A 27,865-nucleotide genomic window follows, 5' to 3' on the forward strand; every position below is an offset into this window, starting at 1 on the left:
TCCATTTTTGAGTATGTCCGTCTCTGCGTATCGGCCACATCTGCGCATGCGTAGAACCCACTGTCCTTAGTTGCGCATGCGTGATTAGCGCCTAATACTTCTGCGCATGCGGCAATAGCCGCTGCTGCACACGCGCTTGGAACAGTATTCACTCAGCTCAGTTGCAGTGCACTTCAGCGCATGCGCACACGACGACGGACGCTTCTGCGCATGCGCGGCCAGCACTACTCAATGTTCAAAGTTTCACTGCGAAAAACACGGAGCTGTAAAAATGGAGGGGAACTGAACGCCCGGAGGAAACTCCTGAGATCAAGTGTTGGCATCAACGTGAAGTGGCAAAATAGCTGTGTCTCCTGCTACACCCAGAAACGGGGATCTATAAAGTTTCAAACGAGCAAATAGAAATAATGATCTAGACTGCACAACAGCAGAACAATCGGTTCTAGGTTACACAATATATTTATTGATGTTGTAAGCAGCTGATTGGAGAATATTGGGGGCGGGGGGTATAAGATGAAAGCAGCTTGTCATTACGGATGGGCTGTTTAGGGTTTGTAATGAAACGGGCAGGGGAGTCCAGCGGGTCACACCATGCAGCCATTCTGTCTGTAATTGTCCATAAACGTACTGATGTCCAGGCACATGTTCCGGAAGCGAGTGGCAGAGCACTGCTGGGGGCTCGTCAGCTCCTCTATCCAAAAATTGTCTTGTAGGAGATATCTCATCCTGAGATGAAGAGAAGACGGGAGACAAGGTGAGGCGGCACGAGAGAGAGAGAGGGGTTTAAAAACGTTAACAATAGACAGACAGTAGAAGGGAGACCTAGAGAGAGAGAGAATGAGAAGATAATAAAGTGCTGATAGAAAGGAGATAAAGCATTTCCCAGAACCCCATTTTTTTTTGCGCCCCCCCTCCCCCCCCGGTCTTACTGCCCAGATTCATCCTTGGTCTGCCCGTCCTGCCCCATGACCAGATACTCCTTCCCAAGGCTCAGGCGCGTCTTGCACGACTTGCGCAGGAAGAAGGACCGCGTGTCTCCGGATTTAATGTTCTCATCGGCATCTGGAGGAAGACGGGTGAAGAGGAGGAAGAGAGGGGCCGGCAAAGGGGGGTTAGGGCGTTCTAGATTAAGCAAGGTGATCAAGAAACAATTGTGGATTATATGGTCATATGGAAATTCTAGAATATTCATATTTATTCAATATTTTATTCTATCCCGGGAAACATTCTGGATAATCATCATGTACTGTACATGTCCAAGATCATTCTAGAGCTAAATTAACATTCCTGTCAACGCAAACACCACTGTAAAAGGATAAAACGATAAGGAGTCTCCAGAGATAACCTCTCATAAAATGAATGTTCTAGATCATACATGATCAGAAGTCCACCTAATGTGTAAATATTTACACATCATACAGTCACTCTAGATAATACAGCATCATATACACTTCCTAGACAAATCCACCACTATATGAGTGTTCTAGATCACACAACAAGCTACTGACGTTCTAGATTTAAAACGTACTTCTCTGCAGAACTTCAGCAATACGACATTCGTAGGTAACAAACGCATCTTGCTCTTTCATCGCCTTCACCTCCACGCGATACCCTGCAGTCACAGAGAGACAGGGATAGACCGTCACCTACTCACACTCTCTTCCTCTCCGTGTGTCTCCCTCCCCACCGCTCCACCCTCCCCTCTCTCACCAAACATCACTCTCGGGTGGTAACAGGCGAAGTTCTGACGCTTATTCCCTTCAATCTCAAGGGAGCGCTGCCTCTGGGGACACGGACCTGTATATGAAGAAGCAGAGACGGAGCTATCTATCACCTGTATACACAGAGAGCTGCAGAGACTGAGCTATCTCTCACCTGTATACACAGAGGTCCAGAGACTGCGCTCTCTCACCTGTATACACAGAGGCGCAGAGACGGAGCTCTCTCTCACCTGTATACACAGAGAGGTGCAGAGACTGCGCTCTCACCTGTATACACAGAGAGGCGCAGAGATGGAGCTCTCTCTCACCTGTATATACAGAGAGGTGCAGAGACTGCGCTCTCTCACCTGTATACACAGAGAGGCGCAGAGACTGCGCTCTCTCACCTGTATACACAGAGAGGCGCAGAGACTGCGCTCTCTCACCTGTATACACAGAGAGGCGCAGAGACTGCGCTATCTCTCACCTGTATACACAGAGGCGCAGAGACTGCGCTCCCTCTCACCTGTATACACAGAGAGGCGCAGAGACTGTGCTATCTCTCACCTGTATACACAGAGAGGCGCAGAAACTGCGCTCTCTCACCTGTATACACAGAGAGGTGCAGAGACTGCGCTTCCTCTCACCTGTATACACAGAAAGGTGCAGAGACTGCGCTCCCTCTCACCTGTATACACAGAGAGGCGCAGAGACGGAGCTCTCTCTCACCTGTATACACAGAGAGGTGCAGAGACTGCGCTCTCACCTGTATACACAGAGAGGTGCAGAGATGGAGATCTCTCTCACCTGTATACACAGAGAGGCGCAGTGACTGAGCTATCTCTCACCTGTATACACAGAGAGGTGCAGAGACTGTGCTGTCTCTCACCTGTATACACAGAGAGGTGCAGAGACTGAGCTGTCTCTCACCTGTATACACAGAGAGGTGCAGAGACTGCGCTCTCTCACCTGTATACACAGAGAGGCGCAGAGACTGCGCTCCCTCTCACCTGTATACACAGAGAGGTGCAGAGACTGCGCTCTCTCACCTGTATACACAGAGAGGCGCAGAGACTGCGCTCTCTCACCTGTATACACAGAGAGGCGCAGAGACTGCGCTCTCTCACCTGTATACACAGAGAGGCGCAGAGACGGAGCTATCTCTCACCTGTATACACAGAGAGGTGCAGAGACTGCGCTCTCTCACCTGTATACACAGAGAGGCGCAGAGACTGCGCTCTCTCACCTGTATACACAGAGAGGTGCAGAGACTGCGCTCTCTCACCTGTATACACAGAGAGGCGCAGAGACTGCGCTCTCTCACCTGTATACACAGAGAGGCGCAGAGACTGCGATCTCTCTCACCTGTATACACAGAGAGGTGCAGAGACTGCGCTCTCTCACCTGTATACACAGAGAGGAGCAGAGACTGCGCTCTCTCACCTGTATACACAGAGAGGCGCAGAGACTGCACTCCCTCTCACCTGTATACACAGAGAGGCGCAGAGACTGAGCTATCACTCACCTGTATACACAGAGAGGCGCAGAGACTGTGCTGTCTCTCACCTGTATACACAGAGAGGCGCAGAGACTGCGTTATCACTCACCTGTATACACAGAGAGGAGCAGAGACTGCGTTCTCTCACCTGTATGCACAGAGGTGCAGAGACTGCGCTCTCTCACCTGTATACACAGAGAGGCACAGACACTGTGCTGTCTCTCACCTGTATACACAGAGAGGTGCAGAGACTGCGTTCTCTCACCTGTATGCACAGAGGTGCAGAGACTGCGCTCTCTCACCTGTATACACAGAGAGGCGCAGAGACTGCGCTCCCTGTCACCTGTATACACAGAGAGGCGCAGACACTGTGCTGTCTCTCACCTGTATACACAGAGAGGTGCAGAGACGGCGTTCTCTCTCACCTGTATACACAGAGAGGCGCAGAGACTGCGTTGTCTCTCACCTGTATACACAGAGAGGTGCAGAGACTGAGCTCTCTCACCTGTATACACAGAGAGGTGCAGAGACTGTGCTATCTCACCTGTATACACAGAGAGGCGCAGAGACTGAGCTATCTCACCTGTATACACAGAGAGGCGCAGAGACTGCGCTCTCTCTCACCTATATACACAGAGAGGTGCAGAGACTGCGCTCTCTCACCTGTATACACAGAGAGGTGCAGAGACTGAGCTATCTCTCACCTGTATACACAGAGAGGTGCAGAGACTGCGCTCTCTCACCTGTATACACAGAGAGGCGCAGAGACAGCGCTCTCTCACCTGTATACACAGAGAGGCGCAGAGACAGCGCTCTCTCACCTGTATACACAGAGAGGCGCAGAGACTGTGCACTCTCACCTGTATACACAGAGAGGTGCAGAGACTGCGCTCTCTCACCTGTATACACAGAGGCGCAGAGACGGAGCTCTCTCTGACCTGTATACACAGAGAGGTGCAGAGACGGCGCTCTCTCACCTGTATACACAGAGAGGCGCAGAGACTGTGCTATCTCTCACCTGTATACACAGAGAGGTGCAGAGACTGCGCTCTCTCACCTGTATACACAGAGAGGCGCAGAGACTGTGCTATCTCTCACCTGTATACACAGAGAGGTGCAGAGACTGCGCTCTCTCACCTGTATACACAGAGAGGCGCAAAGACTGTGCTATCTCTCACCTGTATACACAGAGAGGCGCAGAGACTGCGCTCTCTCACCTGTATACACAGAGAGGCGCAGAGACTGTGCTATCTCACCTGTATACACAGAGAGGCGCAGAGACTGCGCTCTCTCACCTGTATACACAGAGAGGTGCAGAGACTGTGCTATCTCACCTGTATACACAGAGAGGTGCAGAGACTGCGCTCTCTCACCTGTATACACAGAGAGGTGCAGAGACTGCGCTCTCTCACCTGTATACACAGAGAGGTGCAGAGACTGAGCTATCTCTCACCTGTATACACAGAGAGGTGCAGAGACTGTGCTATCTCACCTGTATACACAGAGAGGCGCAGAGACTGCGCTCTCTCTCACCTATATACACAGAGAGGTGCAGAGACTGCGCTCTCTCACCTGTATACACAGAGAGGTGCAGAGACTGAGCTATCTCACCTGTATACACAGAGAGGTGCAGAGACTGAGCTATCTCTCACCTGTATACACAGAGAGGCGCAGAGACGGAGCTCTCTCTCACCTGTATACACAGAGAGGTGCAGAGACGGAGCTCTCTCCCACCTGTATACACAGAGAGGCGCAGAGACGGAGCTCTCTCTCACCTGTATACACAGAGAGGTGCAGAGACTGTGCTGTCTCCCACCTGTATACACAGAGAGGCGCAGAGACTGCGCTCTCTCTCACCTGTATACACAGAGAGGCGCAGAGACTGCGCTCCCTCTCACCTGTATACACAGAGAGGTGCAGAGACTGATCCCTCTCACCTGTATACACAGAGAGGTGCAGAGACTGAGCTATCTCTCACCTGTATACACAGAGAGGTGCAGAGACTGCGCTCCCTCTCACCTGTATACACAGAGAGGTGCAGAGACTGAGCTATCTCTCACCTGTATACACAGAGAGGTGCAGAGACGGAGCTCTCTCCCACCTGTATACACAGAGAGGCGCAGAGACTGCGCTCTCTCTCACCTGTATACACAGAGAGGCGCAGAGACTGCGCTCCCTCTCACCTGTATACACAGAGAGGTGCAGAGACTGATCCCTCTCACCTGTATACACAGAGAAGTGCAGAGACTGCGCTCCCTCTCACCTGTATACACAGAGAGGCGCAGAGACTGCGCTCCCTCTCACCTGTATACACAGAGAGGCGCAGAGACTGCGCTCCCTCTCACCTGTATACACAGAGAGGTGCAGAGACTGCGCTCCCTCTCACCTGTATAAACAGAGAGGCGCAGAGACTGATCTCTCTCACCTGTATACACAGAGAGGCGCAGAGACTGCGCTCTCTCTCACCTGTATACACAGAGGTGCAGAGACTGCGCTCCCTCTCACCTGTATACACAGAGAGGCGCAGAGACTGCGCTCCCTCTCGGTTTTCTGGGGGTACTCACCCTCCGCACACTGGCACACATCCCCCGAGCACAGGGTGCTGATGAAGTTTGGCTTGGATGGGGCACCGTAGAACACCGTGCATCGCCTCTCTGCGGGGGAGACAAGCGGTTAACGCGCCGCCCCTTTAAGGGGGATTAAAGGGGCGGGCACTGTAGGCGTGAACTGGGGGGAATATAAATATATATATATACACGGAGGGGTTTTATCCCGGCATTAAAGGGGAGGTCTTGGGCAACACTGAGCATGTGCAGTTCAATTAAAGGGGAGGTTTATAGCGTGAGCATGCGGGAGGCATAAAATCCCGAATGAAAGGGGGTGTGGTGTTATATTTAAAGGGGAAGTAATTACATAGGGGTGTGATTGAGGAATTAAAGGGGAGGTTGTGTCATTATTAAAGGGGAAGTATTAGTTACAGTGAAGGTGTGTCATTTAATGAAAGGGGAGGTGTATAATGTTATTAAAAGGGGGGGAAATACACAAGCCCCGGCGCTCCCCCCCCACATGGGGTATTAGTGAACGTTAACACCTTGATTAGAAGCCCTTTTAACAATGGAGGCATTTAGTTCCACGAGTTACACCTGCTAACCCCGTCAGGCAGGTACCCACACCAAAGGCCAGCAGCAATGAGAAATGCGTTCCAGCGTATCATTGGTCAACTTTAAAATACACAACGGATTCAATCCGTATTACAATGGCATGTTGGTAGAGAAAGCAAGGCTTGCATAAAGTGGATAACTCCAGTGCAGCACGGCTCACGCGTTCCGCATCGCCACGGTGCTTCGTCAGTGGTTGCGATGCGAAACGCGTTGCACTTTATGTACGCCCTTTTTTTTTTTTTTAACCTTGACTGGGTTAGTAGGCTGAAGTCATGCAACTAAATGACTCTTTTCTTACAGTTGCACGGTGGTAAAAAAAAAAAAAAAAGGATTTTTCACACTGTCCCCTCTGGTGAAGCAACATGGTGATGCGAAACGCATGAGGGGTATCGCACAGGAGTTATGCAACTGGAATGGGGATTGAAAACATAGTGTATTTTAAGAAGACCCCTGATGCACTTAAACATATTTCTGCTGGCAAGGGGAGGTTCACGAAGCTCGTGGTCTTCGTGTTTTTGAAGACCCCCACGCATTTCTTTACCTACGCTAAATACATAATATTTATTATGGTCATACGGACAAAACATCTTCACTATTACAGGAGAAGGGCGCAGGCTGGGGCTGAGTAATAAGGGCACACGGGAGATGTTAAAGTGCTCGAAGGGTAACACGTAAAGGGGAGAGGTGTATTATTATTATGAATATTGGGGAGGTATCAGATGTTGGGGGAATTGACCCTGAATTAAAGGGGAGAGGTGTATTATTATTAATATAGGGGAGGTATCAGATGTTGGGGGCATTGACCCTGAATTAAAGGGGAGAGGTGTATTATTATTATTATTAATATAGGGGAGGTATCAGATGTTGGGGGAATTGACCCTGAATTAAAGGGGAGAGGCGTATTATTATTATTATTATTAATATTGGGGAGGTATAAGATGTTGGGGGAATTGACCCTGAATTAAAGGGGAGAGGCGTATTATTATTATTATTAATATTGGGGAGGTATCAGATGTTGGGGGAATTGACCGTGAATTAAAGGGGAGAGGTGTATTATTATTATGAATATAGGGGAGGTATCAGATGTTGGGGCATTGATCCTGAATTAAAGGGGAGAGGTGTATTATTATTATTATTATGAATATAGGGGAGGTATCAGATGTTGGGGCATTGATCCTGAATTAAAGGGGAGAGGTGTATTATTATTATTATGAATATAGGGGAGGTATCAGATGTTGGGGCATTGACCAGGAATTAAAGGGGAGAGGGGTATTATTATTATTAATATAGGGGAGGTATCCGATGTTGGGGGCACTGACCCTGAATTAAAGGGGAGAGGTGTATTATTATTATTATGAATATAGGGGAGGTATCAGATGTTTGGGGCATTGACCCGGAATTAAAGGGGAGAGGTGTATTATTATTATTAATATTGGGGAGGTATCAGATGTTGGGGGCATTGATCCTGAATTAAAGGGGAGAGGTGTATTATTATTATTAATATAGGGGAGGAATCAGATGTTGGGGGCATTGACCCGGAATTAAAGGGGAGAGGTGTATTATTATTATTATTAATATTGGGGAGATATCAGATGTTGGGGCATTGACCCTGAATTAAAGGGGAGAGGTGTATTATTATTATGAATATAGGGGAGATATCAGATGTTGGGGGCAGTGACCCTGAATTAAAGGGGAGAGGTGTATTATTATTATTAATATTGGGGAGGTATCAGATGTTGGGGCATTGACCCTGAATTAAAGGGGAGAGGTGTATTATTATTATTATTATTATTAATATTGGGGAGGTATCAGATGTTGGGGCATTGACCCTGAATTAAAGGGGAGAGGTGTATTATTATTAATATAGGGGAGGTATCAGATGTTGGGGGCATTGACCCTGAATTAAAGGGGAGAGGTGTATTATTATTAATATAGGGGAGGTATCAGATGTTGGGGGCATTGACCCGGAATTAAAGGGGAGAGGTGTATTATTATTATTATTATTAATATTGGGGAGCTATCAGATGTTGGGGGCAGTGACCCTGAATTAAAGGGGAGAGGTGTATTATTATTATTAATATGGGGGAGGTATCAGATGTTGGGGGCAGTGACCCTGAATTAAAGGGGAGAGGTGTATTATTATTATTATTAATATTGGGGAGCTATCAGATGTTGGGGGCATTGACCCTGAATTAAAGGGGAGAGGTGTATTATTATTATTAATATTGGGGAGGTATCAGATGTTGGGGGCAGTGACCCTGAATTAAAGGGGAGAGGTGTATTATTATTATTAATATTGGGGAGGTATCAGATGTTGGGGGCATTGACCCTGAATTAAAGGGGAGAGGTGTATTATTATTATTAATATAGGGGAGGTATCAGATGTTGGGGCAGTGACCCGGAATTAAAGGGGAGAGGTGTATTATTATTATTATTAATATTGGGGAGGTATCAGATGTTGGGGGCATTGACCCTGAATTAAAGGGGAGAGGTGTATTATTATTATTAATATTGGGGAGGTATCAGATGTTGGGGCATTGACCCTGAATTAAAGGGGAGAGGTGTATTATTATTATTATTAATATAGGGGAGGTATCAGATGTTGGGGGCATTGACCCTGAATTAAAGGGGAGAGGTGTATTATTATTATTAATATTGGGGAGGTATCAGATGTTGGGGCATTGACCCTGAATTAAAGGGGAGAGGTGTATTATTATTATTAATATTGGGGAGGTATCAGATGTTGGGGCATTGACCCTGAATTAAAGGGGAGAGGTGTATTATTATTATTAATATTGGGGAGGTATCAGATGTTGGGTCAGTGACCCGGAATTAAAGGGGAGAGGTGTATTATTATTATTAATATAGGGGAGGTATCAGATGTTGGGGCATTGACCCGGAATTAAAGGGGAGAGGTGTATTATTATTATTAATATTGGGGAGGTATCAGATGTTGGGGGCATTGACCCGGAATTAAAGGGGAGAGGTGTATTATTATTATTAATATTGGGGAGGTATCAGATGTTGGGGGCATTGACCCGGAATTAAAGGGGAGAGGTGTATTATTTATATTAATATTGGGGAGGTATCAGATGTTGGGGGCATTGACCCGGAATTAAAGGGGAGAGGTGTATTATTATTATTATTATTATTAATATAGGGGAGGTATCAGATGTTGGGGGCATTGATCCTGAATTAAAGGGGAGAGGTGTATTATTATTATTAATATTGGGGAGGTATCAGATGTTGGGGGCATTGACCCGGAATTAAAGGGGAGAGGTGTATTATTATTATTAATATTGGGGAGGTATCAGATGTTGGGGGCATTGACCCGGAATTAAAGGGGAGAGGTGTATTATTATTATTATTATTATTAATATAGGGGAGGTATCAGATGATGGGGCATTGACCCGGAATTAAAGGGGAGAGGTGTATTATTATTATGAATATTGGGGAGGTATCAGATGTTGGGGGAATTGATCCTGAATTAAAGGGGAGAGGTGTATTATTATTATTATTAATATAGGGGAGGTATCAGATGTTGGGGCATTGACCCTGAATTAAAGGGGAGAGGTGTATTATTATTATTATTAATATAGGGGAGGAATCAGATGTTGGGGCATTGACTCTGAATTAAAGGGGAGAGGTGTATTATTATTATTAATATTGGGGAGGTATCAGATGTTGGGGAATTGATCCTGAATTAAAGGGGAGATGTGTATTATTATTATTAATATTGGGGAGGTATCAGATGTTGGGGCATTGACCCGGAATTAAAGGGGAGAGGGGTATTATTATTATTAATATTGGGGAGGTATCAGATGATGGGGCATTGACCCGGAATTAAAGGGGAGAGGTGTATTATTATTATTATTATTATTATTAATATAGGGGAGGTATCAGATGTTGGGGGCATTGATCCTGAATTAAAGGGGAGAGGTGTATTATTATTATTATTAATATAGGGGAGGTATCAGATGTTGGGGGCAGTGACCCTGAATTAAAGGGGAGAGGTGTATTATTATTATTAATATAGGGGAGGTATCAGATGTTGGGGGCAGTGACCCTGAATTAAAGGGGAGAGGTGTATTATTATTATTAATATTGGGGAGGTATCAGATGTTGGGGCATTGACCCGGAATTAAAGGGGAGAGGTGTATTATTATTATTAATATTGGGGAGGTATCAGATGTTGGGGGCATTGACCCGGAATTAAAGGGGAGAGGTGTATTATTATTATTATTAATACTGGGGAGGTATCAGATGTTGGGGCATTGACCCTGAATTAAAGGGGAGAGGTGTATTATTATTATTAATATTGGGGAGGTATCAGATGTTGGGGGCAGTGACCCGGAATTAAAGGGGAGAGGTGTATTATTATTATTATTAATACTGGGGAGGTATTAGATGTTGGGGCATTGACCCTGAATTAAAGGGGAGAGGTGTATTATTATTATTATTATTAATATTGGGGAGGTATCAGATGTTGGGGCAGTGACCCTGAATTAAAGGGGAGAGGTGTATTATTATTATTGGGGAGGTATCAGATGTTGGGGCATTGACCCTGAATTAAAGGGGAGAGGTGTATTATTATTATTAATATAGGGGAGGTATCAGATGTTGGGGGCAGTGACCCGGAATTAAAGCGGAGAGGTGTATTATTATTATTATTAATATAGGGGAGGTATCAGATGTTGGGGGCAGTGACCCTGAATTAAAGGGGAGAGGTGTATTATTATTATTAATATAGGGGAGGTATCAGATGTTGGGGGCAGTGACCCGGAATTAAAGGGGAGAGGTGTATTATTATTATTATTATTAATATAGGGGAGGTATCAGATGTTGGGGGCATTGACCCGGAATTAAAGGGGTGAGGTGTATTATTATTATTAATATTGGGGAGGTATCAGATGTTGGGGGCAGTGACCCTGAATTAAAGGGGAGAGGTGTAATATTATTATTAATATTGGGGAGGTATCAGATGTTGGGGGCATTGACCCGGAATTAAAGGGGAGAGGTGTATTATTATTATTATTAATACTGGGGAGGTATCAGATGTTGGGGCAGTGACCCGGAATTAAAGGGGAGAGGTGTATTATTATTATTATTAATATAGGGGAGGTATCAGATGTTGGGGCATTGACCCTGAATTAAAGGGGAGAGGTGTATTATTATTAATATTGGGGAGGTATCAGATGTTGGGGGCATTGACCCGGAATTAAAGGGGAGAGGTGTATTATTATTATTAATATTGGGGAGGTATCAGATGTTGGGGGCATTGACCCGGAATTAAAGGGGAGAGGTGTATTATTATTATTATTAATACTGGGGAGGTATCAGATGTTGGGGCAGTGACCCTGAATTAAAGGGGAGAGGTGTATTATTATTATTATTAATATAGGGGAGGTATCAGATGTTGGGGCATTGACCCTGAATTAAAGGGGAGAGGTGTATTATTATTATTATTAATACTGGGGAGGTATCAGATGTTGGGGCAGTGACCCTGAATTAAAGGGGAGAGGTGTATTATTATTATGAATATAGGGGAGGTATCAGATGTTGGGGCATTGATCCTGAATTAAAGGGGAGAGGTGTATTATTATTATTATTATGAATATAGGGGAGGTATCAGATGTTGGGGCATTGATCCTGAATTAAAGGGGAGAGGTGTATTATTATTATTATTATGAATATAGGGGAGGTATCAGATGTTGGGGCATTGACCAGGAATTAAAGGGGAGAGGGGTATTATTATTATTAATATAGGGGAGGTATCCGATGTTGGGGGCACTGACCCTGAATTAAAGGGGAGAGGTGTATTATTATTATTATGAATATAGGGGAGGTATCAGATGTTTGGGGCATTGACCCGGAATTAAAGGGGAGAGGTGTATTATTATTATTAATATTGGGGAGGTATCAGATGTTGGGGGCATTGATCCTGAATTAAAGGGGAGAGGTGTATTATTATTATGAATATAGGGGAGATATCAGATGTTGGGGGCAGTGACCCTGAATTAAAGGGGAGAGGTGTATTATTATTATTAATATTGGGGAGGTATCAGATGTTGGGGCATTGACCCTGAATTAAAGGGGAGAGGTGTATTATTATTATTATTATTATTAATATTGGGGAGGTATCAGATGTTGGGGCATTGACCCTGAATTAAAGGGGAGAGGTGTATTATTATTAATATAGGGGAGGTAACAGATGTTGGGGGCATTGACCCTGAATTAAAGGGGAGAGGTGTATTATTATTAATATAGGGGAGGTATCAGATGTTGGGGGCATTGACCCGGAATTAAAGGGGAGAGGTGTATTATTATTATTATTAATATTGGGGAGCTATCAGATGTTGGGGGCATTGACCCTGAATTAAAGGGGAGAGGTGTATTATTATTATTAATATTGGGGAGGTATCAGATGTTGGGGGCAGTGACCCTGAATTAAAGGGGAGAGGTGTATTATTATTATTATTAATATTGGGGAGCTATCAGATGTTGGGGGCATTGACCCTGAATTAAAGGGGAGAGGTGTATTATTATTATTAATATTGGGGAGGTATCAGATGTTGGGGGCAGTGACCCTGAATTAAAGGGGAGAGGTGTATTATTATTATTAATATTGGGGAGGTATCAGATGTTGGGGGCATTGACCCTGAATTAAAGGGGAGAGGTGTATTATTATTATTAATATAGGGGAGGTATCAGATGTTGGGGCAGTGACCCGGAATTAAAGGGGAGAGGTGTATTATTATTATTATTAATATTGGGGAGGTATCAGATGTTGGGGGCATTGACCCTGAATTAAAGGGGAGAGGTGTATTATTATTATTAATATTGGGGAGGTATCAGATGTTGGGGCATTGACCCTGAATTAAAGGGGAGAGGTGTATTATTATTATTATTAATATAGGGGAGGTATCAGATGTTGGGGGCATTGACCCTGAATTAAAGGGGAGAGGTGTATTATTATTATTAATATTGGGGAGGTATCAGATGTTGGGGCATTGACCCTGAATTAAAGGGGAGAGGTGTATTATTATTATTAATATTGGGGAGGTATCAGATGTTGGGGCATTGACCCTGAATTAAAGGGGAGAGGTGTATTATTATTATTAATATTGGGGAGGTATCAGATGTTGGGTCAGTGACCCGGAATTAAAGGGGAGAGGTGTATTATTATTATTAATATAGGGGAGGTATCAGATGTTGGGGCATTGACCCGGAATTAAAGGGGAGAGGTGTATTATTATTATTAATATTGGGGAGGTATCAGATGTTGGGGGCATTGACCCGGAATTAAAGGGGAGAGGTGTATTATTATTATTAATATTGGGGAGGTATCAGATGTTGGGGGCATTGACCCGGAATTAAAGGGGAGAGGTGTATTATTTATATTAATATTGGGGAGGTATCAGATGTTGGGGGCATTGACCCGGAATTAAAGGGGAGAGGTGTATTATTATTATTATTATTATTAATATAGGGGAGGTATCAGATGTTGGGGGCATTGATCCTGAATTAAAGGGGAGAGGTGTATTATTATTATTAATATTGGGGAGGTATCAGATGTTGGGGGCATTGACCCGGAATTAAAGGGGAGAGGTGTATTATTATTATTAATATTGGGGAGGTATCAGATGTTGGGGGCATTGACCCGGAATTAAAGGGGAGAGGTGTATTATTATTATTATTATTATTAATATAGGGGAGGTATCAGATGATGGGGCATTGACCCGGAATTAAAGGGGAGAGGTGTATTATTATTATGAATATTGGGGAGGTATCAGATGTTGGGGGAATTGATCCTGAATTAAAGGGGAGAGGTGTATTATTATTATTATTAATATAGGGGAGGTATCAGATGTTGGGGCATTGACCCTGAATTAAAGGGGAGAGGTGTATTATTATTATTATTAATATAGGGGAGGAATCAGATGTTGGGGCATTGACTCTGAATTAAAGGGGAGAGGTGTATTATTATTATTAATATTGGGGAGGTATCAGATGTTGGGGAATTGATCCTGAATTAAAGGGGAGATGTGTATTATTATTATTAATATTGGGGAGGTATCAGATGTTGGGGCATTGACCCGGAATTAAAGGGGAGAGGGGTATTATTATTATTAATATTGGGGAGGTATCAGATGATGGGGCATTGACCCGGAATTAAAGGGGAGAGGTGTATTATTATTATTATTATTATTATTAATATAGGGGAGGTATCAGATGTTGGGGGCATTGATCCTGAATTAAAGGGGAGAGGTGTATTATTATTATTATTAATATAGGGGAGGTATCAGATGTTGGGGGCAGTGACCCTGAATTAAAGGGGAGAGGTGTATTATTATTATTAATATAGGGGAGGTATCAGATGTTGGGGGCAGTGACCCTGAATTAAAGGGGAGAGGTGTATTATTATTATTAATATTGGGGAGGTATCAGATGTTGGGGCATTGACCCGGAATTAAAGGGGAGAGGTGTATTATTATTATTAATATTGGGGAGGTATCAGATGTTGGGGGCATTGACCCGGAATTAAAGGGGAGAGGTGTATTATTATTATTATTAATACTGGGGAGGTATCAGATGTTGGGGCATTGACCCTGAATTAAAGGGGAGAGGTGTATTATTATTATTAATATTGGGGAGGTATCAGATGTTGGGGGCAGTGACCCGGAATTAAAGGGGAGAGGTGTATTATTATTATTATTAATACTGGGGAGGTATTAGATGTTGGGGCATTGACCCTGAATTAAAGGGGAGAGGTGTATTATTATTATTATTATTAATATTGGGGAGGTATCAGATGTTGGGGCAGTGACCCTGAATTAAAGGGGAGAGGTGTATTATTATTATTGGGGAGGTATCAGATGTTGGGGCATTGACCCTGAATTAAAGGGGAGAGGTGTATTATTATTATTAATATAGGGGAGGTATCAGATGTTGGGGGCAGTGACCCGGAATTAAAGCGGAGAGGTGTATTATTATTATTATTAATATAGGGGAGGTATCAGATGTTGGGGGCAGTGACCCTGAATTAAAGGGGAGAGGTGTATTATTATTATTAATATAGGGGAGGTATCAGATGTTGGGGGCAGTGACCCGGAATTAAAGGGGAGAGGTGTATTATTATTATTATTATTAATATAGGGGAGGTATCAGATGTTGGGGGCATTGACCCGGAATTAAAGGGGTGAGGTGTATTATTATTATTAATATTGGGGAGGTATCAGATGTTGGGGGCAGTGACCCTGAATTAAAGGGGAGAGGTGTAATATTATTATTAATATTGGGGAGGTATCAGATGTTGGGGGCATTGACCCGGAATTAAAGGGGAGAGGTGTATTATTATTATTATTAATACTGGGGAGGTATCAGATGTTGGGGCAGTGACCCGGAATTAAAGGGGAGAGGTGTATTATTATTATTATTAATATAGGGGAGGTATCAGATGTTGGGGCATTGACCCTGAATTAAAGGGGAGAGGTGTATTATTATTAATATTGGGGAGGTATCAGATGTTGGGGGCATTGACCCGGAATTAAAGGGGAGAGGTGTATTATTATTATTAATATTGGGGAGGTATCAGATGTTGGGGGCATTGACCCGGAATTAAAGGGGAGAGGTGTATTATTATTATTATTAATACTGGGGAGGTATCAGATGTTGGGGCAGTGACCCTGAATTAAAGGGGAGAGGTGTATTATTATTATTATTAATATAGGGGAGGTATCAGATGTTGGGGCATTGACCCTGAATTAAAGGGGAGAGGTGTATTATTATTATTATTAATACTGGGGAGGTATCAGATGTTGGGGCAGTGACCCTGAATTAAAGGGGAGAGGTGTATTATTATTATGAATATAGGGGAGGTATCAGATGTTGGGGCATTGATCCTGAATTAAAGGGGAGAGGTGTATTATTATTATTATTATGAATATAGGGGAGGTATCAGATGTTGGGGCATTGATCCTGAATTAAAGGGGAGAGGTGTATTATTATTATTATTATGAATATAGGGGAGGTATCAGATGTTGGGGCATTGACCAGGAATTAAAGGGGAGAGGGGTATTATTATTATTAATATAGGGGAGGTATCCGATGTTGGGGGCACTGACCCTGAATTAAAGGGGAGAGGTGTATTATTATTATTATGAATATAGGGGAGGTATCAGATGTTTGGGGCATTGACCCGGAATTAAAGGGGAGAGGTGTATTATTATTATTAATATTGGGGAGGTATCAGATGTTGGGGGCATTGATCCTGAATTAAAGGGGAGAGGTGTATTATTATTATGAATATAGGGGAGATATCAGATGTTGGGGGCAGTGACCCTGAATTAAAGGGGAGAGGTGTATTATTATTATTAATATTGGGGAGGTATCAGATGTTGGGGCATTGACCCTGAATTAAAGGGGAGAGGTGTATTATTATTATTATTATTATTAATATTGGGGAGGTATCAGATGTTGGGGCATTGACCCTGAATTAAAGGGGAGAGGTGTATTATTATTAATATAGGGGAGGTAACAGATGTTGGGGGCATTGACCCTGAATTAAAGGGGAGAGGTGTATTATTATTAATATAGGGGAGGTATCAGATGTTGGGGGCATTGACCCGGAATTAAAGGGGAGAGGTGTATTATTATTATTATTAATATTGGGGAGCTATCAGATGTTGGGGGCATTGACCCTGAATTAAAGGGCAGAGGTGTATTATTATTATTAATATTGGGGAGGTATCAGATGTTGGGGGCAGTGACCCTGAATTAAAGGGGAGAGGTGTATTATTATTATTATTAATATTGGGGAGCTATCAGATGTTGGGGGCATTGACCCTGAATTAAAGGGGAGAGGTGTATTATTATTATTAATATTGGGGAGGTATCAGATGTTGGGGGCAGTGACCCTGAATTAAAGGGGAGAGGTGTATTATTATTATTAATATTGGGGAGGTATCAGATGTTGGGGGCATTGACCCTGAATTAAAGGGGAGAGGTGTATTATTATTATTAATATAGGGGAGGTATCAGATGTTGGGGCAGTGACCCGGAATTAAAGGGGAGAGGTGTATTATTATTATTATTATTATTAATATTGGGGAGGTATCAAATGTTGGGGGCATTGACCCTGAATTAAAGGGGAGAGGTGTATTATTATTATTAATATTGGGGAGGTATCAGATGTTGGGGCATTGACCCTGAATTAAAGGGGAGAGTTGTATTATTATTATTATTAATATAGGGGAGGTATCAGATGTTGGGGGCATTGACCCTGAATTAAAGGGGAGAGGTGTATTATTATTATTAATATTGGGGAGGTATCAGATGTTGGGGCATTGACCCTGAATTAAAGGGGAGAGGTGTATTATTATTATTAATATTGGGGAGGTATCAGATGTTGGGGCATTGACCCTGAATTAAAGGGGAGAGGTGTATTATTATTATTAATATTGGGGAGGTATCAGATGTTGGGTCAGTGACCCGGAATTAAAGGGGAGAGGTGTATTATTATTATTAATATAGGGGAGGTATCAGATGTTGGGGCATTGACCCGGAATTAAAGGGGAGAGGTGTATTATTATTATTAATATTGGGGAGGTATCAGATGTTGGGGGCATTGACCCGGAATTAAAGGGGAGAGGTGTATTATTATTATTAATATTGGGGAGGTATCAGATGTTGGGGGCATTGACCCGGAATTAAAGGGGAGAGGTGTATTATTATTATTAATATTGGGGAGGTATCAGATGTTGGGGGCATTGACCCGGAATTAAAGGGGAGAGGTGTATTATTATTATTATTATTATTATTAATATAGGGGAGGTATCAGATGATGGGGCATTGACCCGGAATTAAAGGGGAGAGGTGTATTATTATTATGAATATTGGGGAGGTATCAGATGTTGGGGGAATTGATCCTGAATTAAAGGGGAGAGGTGTATTATTATTATTATTAATATAGGGGAGGTATCAGATGTTGGGGCATTGACCCTGAATTAAAGGGGAGAGGTGTATTATTATTATTATTAATATAGGGGAGGAATCAGATGTTGGGGCATTGACCCTGAATTAAAGGGGAGAGGTGTATTATTATTATTAATATTGGGGAGGTATCAGATGTTGGGGAATTGATCCTGAATTAAAGGGGAGATGTGTATTATTATTATTAATATTGGGGAGGTATCAGATGTTGGGGCATTGACCCGGAATTAAAGGGGAGAGGGGTATTATTATTATTAATATTGGGGAGGTATCAGATGATGGGGCATTGACCCGGAATTAAAGGGGAGAGGTGTATTATTATTATTATTATTATTAATATAGGGGAGGTATCAGATGTTGGGGGCATTGATCCTGAATTAAAGGGGAGAGGTGTATTATTATTATTATTAATATAGGGGAGGTATCAGATGTTGGGGGCAGTGACCCTGAATTAAAGGGGAGAGGTGTATTATTATTATTAATATAGGGGAGATATCAGATGTTGGGGGCAGTGACCCTGAATTAAAGGGGAGAGGTGTATTATTATTATTAATATTGGGGAGGTATCAGATGTTGGGGCATTGACCCGGAATTAAAGGGGAGAGGTGTATTATTATTATTAATATTGGGGAGGTATCAGATGTTGGGGGCATTGACCCGGAATTAAAGGGGAGAGGTGTATTATTATTATTATTAATACTGGGGAGGTATCAGATGTTGGGGCATTGACCCTGAATTAAAGGGGAGAGGTGTATTATTATTATTAATATTGGGGAGGTATCAGATGTTGGGGGCAGTGACCCGGAATTAAAGGGGAAAGGTGTATTATTATTATTATTAATACTGGGGAGGTATTAGATGTTGGGGCATTGACCCTGAATTAAAGGGGAGAGGTGTATTATTATTATTATTATTAATATTGGGGAGGTATCAGATGTTGGGGCAGTGACCCTGAATTAAAGGGGAGAGGTGTATTATTATTATTGGGGAGGTTTCAGATGTTGGGGCATTGACCCTGAATTAAAGGGGAGAGGTGTATTATTATTATTAATATAGGGGAGGTATCAGATGTTGGGGGCAGTGACCCGGAATTAAAGCGGAGAGGTGTATTATTATTATTATTAATATAGGGAAGGTATCAGATGTTGGGGGCAGTGACCCTGAATTAAAGGGGAGAGGTGTATTATTATTATTAATATAGGGGAGGTATCAGATGTTGGGGGCAGTGACCCGGAATTAAAGGGGAGAGGTGTATTATTATTATTATTAATATAGGGGAGGTATCAGATCTTGGGGGCATTGACCCGGAATAAAAAGGGGTGAGGTGTATTATTATTATTAATATTGGGGAGGTATCAGATGTTGGGGGCAGTGACCCTGAATTAAAGGGGAGAGGTGTATTATTATTATTAATATTGGGGAGGTATCAGATGTTGGGGGCATTGACCCGGAATTAAAGGGGAGAGGTGTATTATTATTATTATTAATACTGGGGAGGTATCAGATGTTGGGGCAGTGACCCGGAATTAAAGGGGAGAGGTGTATTATTATTATTATTAATATAGGGGAGGTATCAGATGTTGGGGCATTGACCCTGAATTAAAGGGGAGAGGTGTATTATTATTAATATTGGGGAGGTATCAGATGTTGGGGGCATTGACCCGGAATTATAGGGGAGAGGTGTATTATTATTATTAATATTGGGGAGGTATCAGATGTTGGGGGCATTGACCCGGAATTAAAGGGGAGAGGTGTATTATTATTATTATTAATACTGGGGAGGTATCAGATGTTGGGGCAGTGACCCTGAATTAAAGGGGAGAGGTGTATTATTATTATTATTAATATAGGGGAGGTATCAGATATTGGGGCATTGACCCTGAATTAAAGGGGAGAGGTGTATTATTATTATTATTAATACTGGGGAGGTATCAGATGTTGGGGCAGTGACCCTGAATTAAAGGGGAGAGGTGTATTATTATTATTATTAATATAGGGGAGGTATCAGATGTTGGGGGCAGTGACCCTGAATTAAAGGGGAGAGGTGTATTATTATTATTAATATTGGGGAGGTATCAGATATTGGGGCATTGACCCTGAATTAAAGGGGAGAGGTGTATTATTATTATTAATATTGGGGAGGTATCAGATGTTGGGGGCAGTGACCCGGAATTAAAGGGGAGAGGTGTATTATTATTATTAATACTGGGGAGGTATTAGATGTTGGGGCATTGACCCTGAATTAAAGGGGAGAGGTGTATTATTATTATTATTAATATTGGGGAGGTATCAGATGTTGGGGCATTGACCCTGAATTAAAGGGGAGAGGTGTATTATTATTATTAATATTGGGGAGGTATCAGATGTTGGGGCATTGACCCGGAATTAAAGCGGAGAGGTGTATTATTATTATTATGAATATAGGGGAGGTATCAGATGTTGGGGCAGTGACCCTGAATTAAAGGGGAGAGGTGTATTATTATTATTATTAATATTGGGGAGGTATCAGATGTTGGGGCAGTGACCCTGAATTAAAGGGGAGAGGTGTATTATTATTATTAATATTGGGGAGGTATCAGATGTTGGGGGCAGTGACCCTGAATTAAAGGGGAGAGGTGTATTATTATTATTATTATTAATATTGGGGAGGTATCAGATGTTGGGGGAATTGATCCTGAATTAAAGGGGAGAGGTGTATTATTATTATTATTATTAATATAGGGGAGGTATCAGATGTTGGGGCATTGACCCTGAATTAAAGGGGAGAGGTGTATTATTATTATTAATATTGGGGAGGTATCAGATGTTGGGGGCAGTGACCCGGAATTAAAGGGGAGAGGTGTATTATTATTATTATTAATACTGGGGAGGTATTAGATGTTGGGGCATTGACCCTGAATTAAAGGGGAGAGGTGTATTATTATTATTAATATTGGGGAGGTATCAGATGTTGGGGGCAGTGACCCGGAATTAAAGGGGAGAGGTGTATTATTATTATTATTAATACTGGGGAGGTATTAGATGTTGGAGCATTGACCCTGAATTAAAGGGGAGAGGTGTATTATTATTATTATTAATATTGGGGAGGTATCAGATGTTGGGGCATTGACCCTGAATTAAAGGGGAGAGGTGTATTATTATTATTATTAATATTGGGGAGGTATCAGATGTTGGGGCAGTGACCCTGAATTAAAGGGGAAAGGTGTATTATTATTATTATTGATATAGGGGAGGTATCAGATGTTGGGGCATTGACCCTGAATTAAAGGGGAGAGGTGTATTATTATTATTATTAATATAGGGGAGATATCAGATGTTGGGGCAGTGACCCAGAATTAAAGGGGAGAGGTGTATTATTATTATTATTAATATTGGGGAGGTATCAGATGTTGGGGCAGTGACCCTGAATTAAAGGGGAGAGGTGTATTATTATTATTATTATTAATATTGGGGAGGTATCAGATGTTGGGGCAGTGACCCTGAATTAAAGGGGAGAGGTGTATTATTATTATTAATATTGGGGAGATATCAGATGTTGGGGGCAGTGACCCGGAATTAAAGGGGAGAGGTGTATTATTATTATTATTGGGGAGGTATCAGATGTTGGGGCAGTGACCCTGAATTAAAGGGGAAAGGTGTATTATTATTATTAATATTGGGGAGGTATCAGATGTTGGGGGAATTGATCCTGAATTAAAGGGGAGAGGTGTATTATTATTATTATTAATATAGGGGAGGTATCAGATGTTGGGGCATTGACCCTGAATTAAAGGGGAGAGGTGTATTATTATTATTAATATTGGGGAGGTATCAGATGTTGGGGGCAGTGACCCGGAATTAAAGGGGAGAGGTGTATTATTATTATTATTAATACTGGGGAGGTATTAGATGTTGGGGCATTGACCCTGAATTAAAGGGGAGAGGTGTATTATTATTATTATTAATATTGGGGAGGTATCAGATGTTGGGGCAGTGACCCTGAATTAAAGGGGAGAGGTGTATTATTATTATTATTATTATTATTAATATAGGGGAGGTATCAGATGTTGGGGGCATTGATCTTGAATTAAAGGGGAGAGGTGTATTATTAATATTAATATTGGGGAGGTATCAGATGTTGGGGGCAGTGACCCTGAATTAAAGGGGAGAGGGGTATTATTATTATTAATATTGGGGAGGTATCAGATGTTGGGGCATTGACCCGGAATTAAAAGGGAGAGGTGTATTATTATTATTAATATAGGGGAGGTATCAGATGTTGGGGCATTGACCCGGAATTAAAGGGGAGAGGTGTATTATTATTATTAATATAGGGGAGGTATCAGATGTTGGGGGCATTGACCCGGAATTAAAGGGGAGAGGTGTATTATTATTATTATTATTATTAATATAGGGGAGGTATCAGATGTTGGGGGCATTGACCCGGAATTAAAGGGGAGAGGTGTATTATTATTATTAATATAGGGGAGGTATCAGATGTTGGGGGCATTGACCCTGAATTAAAGGGGAGAGGTGTATTATTATTATTATTAATATTGGGGAGGTATCAGATGTTGGAGCAGTGACCCTGAATTAAAGGGGAGAGGTGTATTATTATTATTATTATTATTATTAATATAGGGGAGGTATCAGATGTTGGGGGCATTGACCCGGAATTAAAGGGGAGAGGTGTATTATTATTATTAATATTGGGGAGGTATCAGATGTTGGGGGCAGTGACCCGGAATTAAAGGGGAGAGGTGTATTATTATTATGAATATAGGGGAGATATTAGATGTTGGGGCATTGACCCGGAATTAAAGGGGAGAGGTGTATTATTATTATTATTATTATTATTAATATAGGGGAGGTATCAGATGTTGGGGGCATTGACCCGGAATTAAAGGGGAGAGGTGTATTATTATTATTATTATTATTATTAATATTGGGGAGGTATCAGATGTTGGGGCATTGACCCGGAATTAAAGGGGAGAGGTGTATTATTATTATTAATATTGGGGAGGTATCAGATGTTGGGGGCAGTGACCCGGAATTAAAGGGGAGAGGTGTATTATTATTATTAATATTGGGGAGGAATCAGATGTTGGGGCATTGACCCGGAATTAAAGGGGAGAGTCGTATTATTATTATTATTAATATTGGGGAGGTATCAGATGTTGGGGTCAGTGACCCGGAATTAAAGGGGAGAGGTGTATTATTATTATTAATATAGGGGAGGTATCAGATGTTGGGGCATTGACCCGGAATTAAAGGGGAGAGTCGTATTATTATTATTATTAATATTGGGGAGGTATCAGATGTTGGGGCATTGACCCGGAATTAAAGGGGAGAGGTGTATTATTATTATTATTAATATAGGGGAGGTATCAGATGTTGGGGGCAGTGACCAGGAATTAAAGGGGAGAGGTGTATTATTATTATTATTATTATTATGAATATTGGGGAGGTATCAGATGTTGGGGCATTGACCCGGAATTAAAGGGGAGAGGTGTATTATTATTAATATAGGGGAGGTATCAGATGTTGGGGCAGTGACCCGGAATTAAAGGGGAGAGGCGTATTATTATTATTATTAATATAGGGGAGGTATCAGATGTTGGGGCAGTGACCCGGAATTAAAGGGGAGAGGTGTATTATTATTATTAATATTGGGGAGGTATCAGATGTTGGGGGCAGTGACCCGGAATTAAAGGGGAGAGGTGTATTATTATTATTAATATTGGGGAGGAATCAGATGTTGGGGCATTGACCCGGAATTAAAGGGGAGAGTCGTATTATTATTATTATTAATATTGGGGAGGTATCAGATGTTGGGGTCAGTGACCCGGAATTAAAGGGGAGAGGTGTATTATTATTATTAATATAGGGGAGGTATCAGATGTTGGGGCATTGACCCGGAATTAAAGGGGAGAGTCGTATTATTATTATTATTAATATTGGGGAGGTATCAGATGTTGGGGCATTGACCCGGAATTAAAGGGGAGAGGTGTATTATTATTATTATTAATATAGGGGAGGTATCAGATGTTGGGGGCAGTGACCAGGAATTAAAGGGGAGAGGTGTATTATTATTATTATTATGAATATTGGGGAGGTATCAGATGTTGGGGCATTGACCCGGAATTAAAGGGGAGAGGTGTATTATTATTAATATAGGGGAGGTATCAGATGTTGGGGCAGTGACCCGGAATTAAAGGGGAGAGGCGTATTATTATTATTATTAATATAGGGGAGGTATCAGATGTTGGGGGCAGTGACCCTGAATTAAAGGGGAGAGGTGTATTATTATTATTAATATAGGGGAGGTATCAGATGTTGGGGGCAGTGACCCTGAATTAAAGGGGAGAGGTGTATTATTATTATTATTAATATTGGGGAGGTATCAGATGTTGGGGCAGTGACCCTGAATTAAAGGGGAGAGGTGTATTATTATTATTATTATTATAGGGGAGGAATCAGATGTTGGGGCAGTGACCCGGAATTAAAGGGGAGAGGCGTATTATTATTATTATTAATATAGGGGAGGTATCAGATGTTGGGGCAGTGACCCGGAATTAAAGGGGAGAGGCGTATTATTATTATTATTAATATAGGGGAGGTATCAGATGTTGGGGGCAGTGACCCTGAATTAAAGGGGAGAGGTGTATTATTATTATTAATATAGGGGAGGTATCAGATGTTGGGGGCAGTGACCCTGAATTAAAGGGGAGAGGTGTATTATTATTATTATTAATATTGGGGAGGTATCAGATGTTGGGGCAGTGACCCTGAATTAAAGGGGAGAGGTGTATTATTATTATTATTAATATAGGGGAGGTATCAGATGTTGGGGCAGTGACCCGGAATTAAAGGGGAGAGGCGTATTATTATTATTATTAATATAGGGGAGGTATCAGATGTTGGGGGCAGTGACCCTGAATTAAAGGGGAGAGGTGTATTATTATTATTAATATAGGGGAGGTATCAGATGTTGGGGGCAGTGACCCTGAATTAAAGGGGAGAGGTGTATTATTATTATTATTAATATTGGGGAGGTATCAGATGTTGGGGCAGTGACCCTGAATTAAAGGGGAGAGGTGTATTATTATTATTATTAATATAGGGGAGGTATCAGATGTTGGGGCAGTGACCCGGAATTAAAGGGGAGAGGTGTATTATTATTATTAATATTGGGGAGGTATCAGATGTTGGGGCAGTGACCCGGAATTAAAGGGGAGAGGTGTATTATTATTATTATTAATATAGGGGAGGTATCAGATGTTGGGGCAGTGACCCGGAATTAAAGGGGAGAGGTGTATTATTATTATTATTAATATAGGGGAGGTATCAGATGTTGGGGCAGTGACCCGGAATTAAAGGGGAGAGGTGTATTATTATTATTATTAATATAGGGGAGGTATCAGATGTTGGGGCAGTGACCCGGAATTAAAGGGGAGAGGTGTATTATTATTATTAATATTGGGGAGGTATCAGATGTTGGGGCAGTGACCCTGAATTAAAGGGGAGAGGTATATTATTATTATTATTAATACTGGGGAGGTATCAGATGTTGGGGCAGTGACCCGGAATTAAAGGGGAGAGGTGTATTATTATTATTAATATTGGGGAGGTATCAGATGTTGGGGCAGTGACCCTGAATTAAAGGGGAGAGGTGTATTATTATTATGAATATTGGGGAGGTATCAGATGTTGGGGCAGTGACCCGGAATTAAAGGGGAGAGGTGTATTATTATTATTATTAATATAGGGGAGGTATCAGATGTTGGGGCAGTGACCCGGAATTAAAGGGGAGAGGTGTATTATTATTATTATTAATATAGGGGAGGTATCAGATGTTGGGGCAGTGACCCGGAATTAAAGGGGAGAGGTGTATTATTATTATTAATATTGGGGAGGTATCAGATGTTGGGGCAGTGACCCTGAATTAAAGGGGAGAGGTGTATTATTATTATTAATACTGGGGAGGTATCAGATGTTGGGGCAGTGACCCGGAATTAAAGGGGAGAGGTGTATTATTATTATTAATATTGGGGAGGTATCAGATGTTGGGGCAGTGACCCTGAATTAAAGGGGAGAGGTGTATTATTATTATGAATATTGGGGAGGTATCAGATGTTGGGGCAGTGACCCGGAATTAAAGGGGAGAGGTGTATTATTATTATTATTAATATAGGGGAGGTATCAGATGTTGGGGCAGTGACCCGGAATTAAAGGGGAGAGGTGTATTATTATTATTATTAATATTGGGGAGGTATCAGATGTTGGGGCAGTGACCCCGGAATTAAAGGGGAGAGGTGTATTATTATTATTATTAATATAGGGGAGGTATCAGATGTTAATTTTGGGGGCAGTGACCCGGAATTAAAGGGGGAGAGGTGTAGTATTATTATTATTATTATTAATATAGGGGAGGTATCAGATGTTGGGGGCAGTGACCCGGAATTAAAGGGGAGAGGTGTATTATTATTATTATTATTAATATTGGGGAGGTATCAGATGTTGGGGGCAGTGACCCGGAATTAAAGGGGAGAGGTGTATTATTATTATTATTATTATTATTAATATTGGGGAGGTATCAGATGTTGGGGCAGTGACCCGGAATTAAAGGGGAGAGGTGTATTATTATTATTATTAATATTGGGGAGGTATCAGATGTTGGGGCAGTGACCCGGAATTAAAGGGGAGAGGTGTAGTATTATTATTATTATTATTAATATTGGGGGAGGTATCAGATGTTGGGGCAGTGACCCGGAATTAAAGGGGAGAGGTGTATTATTATTATTATTATTAATATTGGGGAGGTATCAGATGTTGGGGCAGTGACCCGGAATTAAAGGGGAGAGGTGTATTATTATTATTAATATTGGGGAGGTATCAGATGTTGGGGCAGTGACCCGGAATTAAAGGGGAGAGGTGTATTATTATTATTATTAATATAGGGGAGGTATCAGATGTTGGGGCAGTGACCCGGAATTAAAGGGGAGAGGTGTATTATTATTATTATTATTAATATAGGGGAGGTATCAGATGTTGGGGCAGTGACCCTGAATTAAAGGGGAGAGGTGTATTATTATTATTAATATTGGGGAGGTATCAGATGTTGGGGCAGTGACCCGGAATTAAAGGGGGTGTTTTCCTGGGGATGAGACGGCGTCGTTACCTGGCTCGTAGAAATCGTATACGGTGGCGGACGCCGGCTGCAGGAGCGAGATCTTAACGTGCTGCACCGCGTCAAAAAAAACGCACTCCCGGGAGTCAGGAAACCTGAGGGGGAGGGGGGGGAAGGAGAGAGAGGGAGGAGAGACAGAGAGGGGGAGGGGAGGGAGAGAGGGAGGAGAGACAGAGAGGGGGGGGAGAGAGGGAGGGAGGAGAGACAGAGAGGGGGAGGGGAGGGAGAGAGGGAGGTGAGACAGAGAGGGGGGAGAGACGGAGGGGAGGAGAGGACAGAGAGGGGGGGAGAGAAGGAAAATGTAGAGTGAGAAAAGGGGGGGGCTTCAGTTATTCAAAATTACAAA

General features: G+C 42.3%; 1 protein-coding gene across 1 annotated transcript; it reads right to left on the bottom strand.

The window, feature by feature from the left end:
* Positions 1–440: 440 nt before the first annotated feature.
* On the bottom strand, positions 441–27,610 carry LOC142483135 (complement C4-like). The gene is made up of 6 exons (XM_075583196.1): positions 27,511–27,610; positions 5,763–5,852; positions 1,711–1,797; positions 1,529–1,612; positions 930–1,062; positions 441–726 (listed from the first exon to the last, which is right to left on the bottom strand). The coding sequence occupies exons 3-6, from the start codon at positions 1,715–1,717 to the stop codon at positions 585–587; spliced, it is 366 nt and encodes a 121-aa protein (XP_075439311.1). The 5' UTR covers positions 1,718–1,797; positions 5,763–5,852; positions 27,511–27,610; the 3' UTR covers positions 441–584.
* Between the last annotated feature and the right edge of the window lie 255 nt (positions 27,611–27,865).

This window comes from Ascaphus truei, unplaced genomic scaffold, assembly GCF_040206685.1.
Source record: "Ascaphus truei isolate aAscTru1 unplaced genomic scaffold, aAscTru1.hap1 HAP1_SCAFFOLD_2984, whole genome shotgun sequence".
Taxonomy (NCBI): domain Eukaryota; kingdom Metazoa; phylum Chordata; class Amphibia; order Anura; family Ascaphidae; genus Ascaphus; species Ascaphus truei.